This window comes from Galeopterus variegatus, unplaced genomic scaffold, assembly GCF_000696425.1.
Source record: "Galeopterus variegatus unplaced genomic scaffold, G_variegatus-3.0.2 Scaffold5559, whole genome shotgun sequence".
In the NCBI taxonomy this organism is placed as follows: Eukaryota; Metazoa; Chordata; class Mammalia; order Dermoptera; family Cynocephalidae; genus Galeopterus; species Galeopterus variegatus.
The window spans coordinates 119,318-128,504 of record NW_007731670.1 but is presented as its reverse complement, the minus strand read 5'-3'; the positions used below and the strand labels follow the sequence as shown (position 1 = coordinate 128,504).

Genomic DNA, 9,187 nt, shown 5'->3' with positions numbered 1-9,187 from the left:
GACCGAAAAAAAAAAAGAGCGGGAAAAAAAATAGCAAACCGCGGCGCCGCACCCGCGCCTCGCTCAGCCAGTGAGCGGGAGCCGGTCCATATGTGGGATCCGAACCCTCGGGCGGGAGCGCCACCGCGCTTCCCAAGCGGCGCACTACCCAGTGCGCCACCGGGCCGGCCCCTCTTACACCTATTTTCTAAAGGACCTATTTTAGGTGTGTTATTTTTAGTCATGTGCCTTGTAGCCACATATATATCAGAGAGCTCATTATGGGTTATGTATCTGTCTTTAGACTCCGTACCCCTCCATTAATCCGGACAGAGAGAGAACTGTCAGACAAAGTACAACTACTAGAGGTGAGCTATGTGTGGACTGGGAAGTAGTAAATCTCTTATCCCAGCCTCCTTCCACATTGACTCTATATCTCATCTTCTCAGGCTTTGGGAGACATTGAAATTGCTATTAAGCTGGTGAAGACAGAGCTACAAAGCCCAGAACACCCACTGGACCAACACTATAAAAACCTACATTGTGCCTTGCGCCCTCTAGACCATGAAAGTTATGAGTTCAAAGTAAGAAAAGTGATAATTTATTTTCATACTCTTAGACCCTCAGGACCCACTCTCCCCCATCCCACTATTCTCTGGCTACTTCTGGTTTAGAGAAAACTGTCAAATAGGGCAAAATTTCAATTTACTAAGAATTTGGGAAGGTAGAGCTCTTTCTAACCACCTTATAAGACCATTTGAGAGCAGAAAGGTCTGCCAAGTTGTACCAGAAGCCCTGAGTTTTTCAGTTCAGCCTGGTCTCTTGTAGAGTCCACATCGGCCATTTCTTCCATTCTTTTCCGCAGGTGATTTCCCAGTACTTACAGTCTACCCACGCTCCCACACACACTGACTATACCATGACCTTGCTGGATGTTTTTGAAGTGGAGAAGGAGGGTGAGAAAGAAGCCTTCAGAGAGGAACTTCATAACAGGTCTGAGTCTAGCTTTGGGTTTGGGAAGACATTTCTTGCCTGCAGTGCAGTTATAGAACTTACAAGTGGAGGATGGCAGAAGCAGCTGTTGGCTTTTTTATGCTGTGGCCTATGTTTGCAGAAGAGCAACAGAGTACAATAATAATAGTTTTTCCTTAGGATGCTGCTATGGCATGGTTCCAGGCTCAGTAACTGGGTGGGAATCCTGAGCCATGGGCTTCGAGTTGCCCCACCTGAGGCTCCCATCACAGGTTACATGGTGAGTAGAAATTGAACTGTGGGAGGAGCACAAAGGAAAAGGATACAGTAATGTTCTCAATCCTTTTTTTTCTAGATTAGGATTAGGTGGTACCTTTCTTCAAGAATTAAACCAGCTCACTGACAACCGTGTCATCTCTTCTTGTGTCCCTCTTTAAATTTCTAAAGATATCTCTCCTTTCCCCTAGAAGGCAGAGATTCATATTCTTCTACCCTCTCTTGAACAGAATTGTGAGGGGAAATGGATAAGGGTCCATTCTTTGTTTAAGAGAATGGAAAAACAGGGTCAGTGGTATGAGCCTTCTTTCTAACACAGTGGTTTAAGCAGCTGACCTTGGTTTTTTTTTATATATCTCAGTTTGGAAAAGGAATCTACTTTGCTGACATGTCTTCCAAGAGTGCCAATTACTGCTTTGCCTCTCGCCTAAAGAATATAGGACTACTGCTCTTATCAGAGGTGAGGCAGGAACACATCTGTGATCTCTAGTTTATTATTTGTTTGTTTTGTTTGTATTCTCTAGTTTATTATTATTATTATTATTTCCAGTGAGAAAAGTTTGACCCCAGAACCAAGAGGTTCCCCTGGGATAACTTGAGAGGGGAGCCAAGTACAATTTTCATTGCATTGGATTTCTCTGCTGGAGCAGGGAAAGAAAGTACTGATGGAATTTTTTGTTTGGCTTTAGAGCCATCTAATTCTCTGTAGGATGTGGGCATTCAAAGATCTTTTGCTTTGCAGGTAGCTCTAGGTCAGTGTAATGAGCTACTAGAGGCCAATCCTAAGGCAGAAGAATTACTTCAGAGCAAACACAGCACCAAGGGGCTGGGCAAGATGGCTCCCAGTCCTGTCTGCTTCGTTACCTTGTAAGTACTCACAGCCAGTAGGGCCAGAAAACTCCTTTTGACCAGATAAGACTCTACTTTCTACATTCCAACTTCTGAACCAGGGGCTGATGTTGACACACTTTCTTCCATTTGGCAGGAATGGGAGTACAGTGCCCTTAGGACCAGCACGTGACACAGGAGTTCTGAATCCAAAGGGGTATACTCTCAACTACAATGAGTTTGTCATCTATAACCCCAACCAGGTCCGTATGCGATACCTTCTAAAGGTTCAGTTTAATTTTCTGCAGCTGTGGTGAAGATTGATATTAAATCAATCAGAGAATATATAATCTTCAAGCAAGAAAATAAGTAATATTGTACTTTTGAATTTTTTGATATTTTATGTAATAAAAATGATACAAACTGGCTGATACTACTGGCTTCCTTGGGTTTAACTTCTCCAAGCACATATTTCTTCTGATGTTAGTATTTCTTCCTTTTCATGATAGAGAGTACCCATTGCTCTGTGTATCCCACAGCTAGCTACAGGTAACTCAGGATCCTGTTCTTGCACAGCAGAATAGCTTCTGTGCATTAAGGGACAAAAAGGGGGCTAATGCTTTTCCCTGTTGAACTCAGTTTTTCTACAAACGAGTTTGTTGGGCATTATTGCAGGAAGGGTAAAGGCAGCAAAGGCTGAATTGTTTCCATTTTTCCTATCCAAATCTCACTTGCCTTTTTCCCATTTATCAACTGCAGATGAGGTCTGCCACCACTTAACATCCTGGGACTCATCAGATGTCCACAAATTTGGGAAGCGCTAGGAAGAGTGTCACTAAGTCTAAATACATAGTGGGGAGGAAAAGAGAGAAGTAGATTGAGTTTTTACATACCCTGCTCCATCTAAGTACTTAAGTTTGGGTAAGATCCAAAGACTTTCTGAATTTATTGGTTTGTTTGTTCACGCTGACTGGTATAGGAATCTCACTTTGTTTTTAAATACATGCAACACAGGTACACACATTTGCACACACACAACACACTTCCTTAAATAACAATGAAGGTTGTTTAAGTGAAAACAACAGCCTGTAACTTTTTAGAAGCCCGATTACCAATGTCTGTCAAAATTTAAAATGTAAATATTCTTTGACCTAAAACTTACAGATGTACATTTTTGCATAAATGATGTCACTGCAGCATTGGTGTACACAAAAAGATCCATAGATAAGGAATTAATCAACTATATCCACTGATTGAAGTGTTTTGCTGCTATTAAAACTGAAGTAGACTTAACATACTTTACCAAAAAATGGAAGAGAAGGGAATACTTTGCAACTCCTTCTCTAAGGCAGTATAAAACCAAAATCAGATAAAGATATCACAAGAAAAGAAAATTACAGATGAATATCTTCTAATATAATTGCAAAAATCAACAAAATGCTACCAACCCTAATGCAGCAACATATAAAAAGGATTTCATACCGAATGAGATTTATCACAGGAATGCAAGGTTGGTTCACTGTAAAAATCAATGTAGGACAAAAATCACATGACCATCTCAACCTGAGAAAGGATATCTTTGAAAAACCCACAGTCAAGATGGTGGAACAGATGGTGCCCAGCATCACCCTCTCTCACAATCAAACAACTTACAACTATTAAAAAGCAATGACTGCCAAACTGGGGCCACTAGAGCTCAGAGTAAGAGGAAGAGACCTACGGAGTTCATGAAGGCAGGAAAAGCCACAATGAGAGAAAGGACTGCTCTAACCATTTGGAGCCCTGACCATCTCAGGGCTGGCCCTGCTGAGCACACAGAGCAAGAGCTGGCAAAAGCCACTGCTGTGCCATTTGTATGAAGCGAAGGCTGCAGGAGAGAAGAGGGCCTTGGTGGCCCCCAGGCCAGCAAGACCACTAACAGGGTTCCAGTGGACCCACATAGGAGTGAGGAGCCACAACAACCGAAAAAAAGGAGCCACTCAGAGGCCGGTGAGTCATCGCAAGGGACTGGCACATGGCCTGTCCCATGGGAAGTGTTTGGAGTGTAGGGGGTGGGGGAGACTGGCCCACTGGGGGAATATTAGGGCACATCATGGACAGCTGATCCACCCCCCAATCAACATGGGACCACTCAATGGAGACTGGTCAGGAATATAGAACGGCTGGGGGTGCAGTTTGCTGAAAAGACTGAGGCTCAGACCAGAGTTTCCACACAACCCAGGTGTACTGGACCTCACAAAACCCAGAAGTGCTTACAAAGTCAACAGTTAAAACCTGAGCTGCACAAAAAGCCTTCCCCAGAGAATCAGCAACAAAGAAGCAATTTAGCTCAACCACAGGGCTCAAGTGCTGGTTCCCACAGGAAGTTCCCCCATTTTAGAAATAACAAAAGGACAACAAATTATTATTTTTTTTTTATTATTTATTTTTTTAAAGATGACCGGTAAGGGGATCTTAAGCCTTGATTTGGTGTTGTCAGCACCACGCTCAGCCAGTGAGCGAACCGGCCATCCCTATATGGGATCCGAACCCGGGGCCTTGGTGTTACCAGCACTGCACTCTCCCGAGTGAGCCACCGGGCTGGCCCCAGGACAACAAATTATTTCCAGTGCAGAGTTTAAGTGATGGGAACAGTGAATAATCCAACAAAGAATTTAAAGAAAAAACAAAAAACCCACAGATCAGAGACAAAGTTCTGATATTAACCAGTGAAAGTCTAACACCACCAAAGAACACCTATAAACCTAGGACTGGAAGACCCCTAGGCTCCCAAGCCAGGGTGGGGGAGTGTCCAAGGGCTTCAGCCACACACACACCCAGCATCCAGCCTACTGCATCTAGCCCAGTGACAACCACTGGGTTGCTGCATGAAGCACCCCAGGCTACCTAGCTGAGGCAGCTTTGGCCACACACCCCTCCACCCCTGACATCTGCAACGAGACCAGTGATGACCACTGAAACACCACTGGAAACCCCCTGGTCTCCCAAACCAGGGCACTGAGGGCTGAGGGCTTTGGCCACACCCCCTTGACATCTGCATTCAGCCCAGCAACAACCAAGCCACCACTTGAAGCCTCCTGGTCTCCCCTGCAGGAATGAGGCAGGTGCCACAGGCCTCAACCACGTTCCCCCTCTCCCTCCTTTCCCATCCTATTTCCTTCCCCCTTCCATTCTCCCCCTCCCACCCAACTGCTCCACAACAACAACTTAGAATGTAAAAACAGATGGAGCCGGGCATTGACCCCTCCTCCCACAACCAGGCACACTGCAGCTGTCACTGGGCCCATTACTCTTTCAGAAGGAGAGAAGAAATCTAGGGTTATCAGATCTGGGAGAGGGGGAAGATGAGAGATTGGATAAGGGACATAAAGAATAAGTACAATTTGTAATAATATATATGCTAATAATATTGATTTGATTAACATACATTAACGTTGAACCCCCAAAATATGCATAATCAATTATGGATTCAATAAAAAAAAGATTAATATTTCCAGTAATAAGTTGATGTCATGAGCCCCCGATAAGATGCACCAAGAAGGGTACATCATCTCTTGTATTTTCCCCTTAAATACATAATCTCAGTCTATTCATGAAAAATAGCAGACAAAACAAAATTGAGGGACATTCTATAAAACATTTGGCCAGTATTCTTCAAAAGTGTTAAAGTTATGGAAAGACTGAAAAACTGTCACAATTAGAGGAAACTGAGGAGACATGATGACTAAATGCATTGTGGTATCCTGGACTAGTTCCTGAAACAAAACAAGGGCATTGCTGGAAAAACTGGGGATATCGAAATTGTGTCTGTACTTTAGTTAATAATATTGTACAAATGTGACTGTCTTAGTTTTGATAGAGGAAGCTGGGTGAAGGGTGTCCAGGAACACTCTGTACCATTTTTGCAACTGTCCTGTAAACCTTAAATGATGAAAAAAAGAAAAAAAAAAAAAAGACTAAGAGCCTTTCTAGTGGAAAAGCACCAATGGAGATAAATTCCTTAGGGACATTTATGTTTTTCTCCCGCCCTTGACAGTAGGTATAGTCATGTGACTTGCTTTCTCATATTTATGAAATTTGAGTGGAAGGGGTATGTTTTATTTCTAGGTGGAAAGTTTAAGAGCCAGCAGTTACTTGCCAAATGAAGCACAGATCTCTGTGAGCAAAGTAGAGCACAGCACCCTCAGTAACCCTCAGTGGGCTTGTGGCATGAGTAAGAAGTAAATCTTTGCTATTTTACACTGTTCAGATTTTTGGGTTGTTACTGTAGCATCACCTCAATATCCTGATACTGAAACACACCTATCATCCCGGATGGAAAGATTAGATATTTGAGAGAATATCAGTTCCACATATACATTTTTTTGAAAACTGAAGAATTTAGTCCAGATTTCATCTGCCAAATATACAGTATACTAATAACCAACACATTTTGAGAAAAAAAATGAGGATACTTGAAAGAAAGTGAGCCGAGACGCCAGGTACCGTTCAAGCTTTATTAAAGGAAAAGAATCTGCTAGGCTGCACTCAAAATGACAGGCAGCCCAGGGCCGCCCTCAAAATGGAAAGCTGCGCCAGGTGTGGGGGTGGTAGAGCTTATATAGGGCGCCAAGGGTTGGCTGATACCATCAAGGAGGGGCATTATGCTAATGTGGAAACTATGCAATGAGGGTGGAGAACTGTACCCTTGCTTGGAGCAAAAGTGTTTCTGTTTAAGTCACAAAGCTTCTCCTGAAGGCAAGGGGGGAGGGGTTTGGTGCTGGAGTGGAAGACAAGGCCAGTGGCTATTTTGTGCTTATTGTGTGCACAATGGCTCCAGTCACGTCCAAGATCTATCAATAATTGTACTGTTGGATAACAAAAAGAACAGTCAAGTTAACACTTATTGAACACTTTACCACGTAAGTGTCAGCTACTGTTCTAAGTGTTTACACCTTATCTCATTTAACCCTTAATCAGAGACAAAGTTCTGATATTAACCAGTGAAAGTCTAACACCACCAAAGAACACCTATAAACCTAGGACTGGAAGACCCCTAGGCTCCCAAGCCAGGGTGGGGGAGTGTCCAAGGGCTTCAGCCACACACACACCCAGCATCCAGCCTACTGCATCTAGCCCAGTGACAACCACTGGGTTGCTGCAAGGAATTAATCAACTATATCCACTGATTGAAGTGTTTTGCTGCTATTAAAACTGAAGTAGACTTAACATACTTTACCAAAAAATGGAAGAGAAGGGAATACTTTGCAACTCCTTCTCTAAGGCAGTATAAAACCAAAATCAGATAAAGATATCACAAGAAAAGAAAATTACAGATGAATATCTTCTAATATAATTGCAAAAATCAACAAAATGCTACCAACCCTAATGCAGCAACATATAAAAAGGATTTCATACCGAATGAGATTTATCACAGGAATGCAAGGTTGGTTCACTGTAAAAATCAATGTAGGACAAAAATCACATGACCATCTCAACCTGAGAAAGGATATCTTTGAAAAACCCACAGTCAAGATGGTGGAACAGATGGTGCCCAGCATCACCCTCTCTCACAATCAAACAACTTACAACTATTAAAAAGCAATGACTGCCAAACTGGGGCCACTAGAGCTCAGAGTAAGAGGAAGAGACCTACGGAGTTCATGAAGGCAGGAAAAGCCACAATGAGAGAAAGGACTGCTCTAACCATTTGGAGCCCTGACCATCTCAGGGCTGGCCCTGCTGAGCACACAGAGCAAGGTTCTCAGTCCATGCGTTTAGCCACTATGTTACCCAGTTTATCTAGAGTAGTGCTTCTCGAACCTTCTGTGATGAAGGACCAGTTTGTGTTTTCATTTTAATTTCTAGTTTGCCATGAAATAATACTTCCATAAAATATAATAAAAATTACTAAGATGAAAAAGCATATAAAATACAAATCTCAACTTTTATTATTAAATCTGTCAGATATGATTACTTTTCAAATTCCTAAACAGCTTCTAAATGCTTACACTCAACTTCTATACTTATTGTGAACCATTAACAATTTGTCAACTGGCACTAGTCCACGAATGAAACTTTAAGTACCTCTGCTCTAAATTTCAAAAACAGATGTGGATGGATGTGAAAAAATAGATGTGTAAAAATTAGGTCTATAAAAAAATGCTTTTGTGAACAGGTAGGAGAAGAAAAGATTGTTCAAATGTCCCACAGCCCTAATCCAGTGGTTCTAACTGTGGAACTCAACCAGGCATTGGGAGACACTGAAATTCTATTTAATAAGAACCCAAAGGATGTTTAATGTAAAAGATTGATTTTCCCTGCAACTCCCTTGGGTACATATTTACTTTTACCTACAGTCTATTCTTGTCTTCACTCACAGCAACCATATTATGACCTCAAAGTATATCTCTGTTGGGAAAATGGAACAGTTTGGTCAGGCTCCCCTTGCCTTGGAGCTGGTTCAGGGTCATTCGGTAAGCATTGTGTGTGTGTGTGTGTGGAGTAAGTGCACCTGCAAGGGGGCGCTGCTTTGGCTGGTGTTTTACTGCCTCGGGTGCCCGCCCTGCACAGCCATGTTTTTCCAGACTTGCAGCTTTCAAGGACCATGTGGCTGGTTGCCTAGCTTATAGACCTGAATGAAGGGGTCTGGTGACCCAGCCTGGCGTGTGAAGGGTTTGTGACCCAGTCTGTGAATGGGCTTGAGGAGTCTGGGAGCTCCAGACCCAGCCCTAGCTCAACCATTGGCCCAGTCGGTGCAGGATTACCAGCAGGTAAAAGAGCCATGACAACTAGCGTGGTCGCCTAGCTTTACAATTGGCGTCACGAACAGGATTAAGAGCTAGACAATTGGCGCTGTGAGGATTCCAGACAGCAGCCTTTGTCATAGCCAGACAATCTCTAAGACAGAAAAATCCCTTTAAGCACACATGGCCAACAAAGCTGAGTCTTTCGAGCAAGTTAGCCTTTGGTTAACTTCCCCATCCCCATTCCTCCAGCCTTAGCCAGAGTATTTTTGTAGAATTTTCAGAGCATGGAAGATAAACAACTAGAGCTTCCTTCTGCCTGTGGGGAAAATAGAATAATTCAGTCAGGCTCCCTCTGCTCAGGTGTGGCTGGGGGATGAGCAGCACATTTCTTGTAAAGGAGTTGT

The 9,187-nt window shown here is 43.0% G+C and overlaps 1 protein-coding gene across 3 annotated transcripts in view; it reads left to right on the top strand.

Moving 5' to 3' along the window:
• Positions 1-2,488, top strand: part of PARP2 (poly (ADP-ribose) polymerase 2) — an 11,779-nt gene extending 9,291 nt beyond the window's left edge. Inside the window, exons 10-16 of one of the 3 annotated variants that reach the window (XM_008589631.1) lie at positions 284-347; positions 429-563; positions 845-972; positions 1,132-1,231; positions 1,589-1,687; positions 1,970-2,094; positions 2,213-2,488. In XM_008589631.1, coding sequence (XP_008587853.1) covers positions 284-347; positions 429-563; positions 845-972; positions 1,132-1,231; positions 1,589-1,687; positions 1,970-2,094; positions 2,213-2,372 — 811 coding nt within the window. In that variant the 3' untranslated portion in view covers positions 2,373-2,488. Of the gene's footprint in view, positions 1-283; positions 348-428; positions 564-844; positions 973-1,131; positions 1,232-1,588; positions 1,688-1,969; positions 2,095-2,212 lie in introns of those variants that run through there. The other 2 variants (XM_008589632.1, XM_008589633.1) reach the window with 2 other exon arrangements.
• Positions 2,489-9,187: the final 6,699 nt, after the last annotated feature.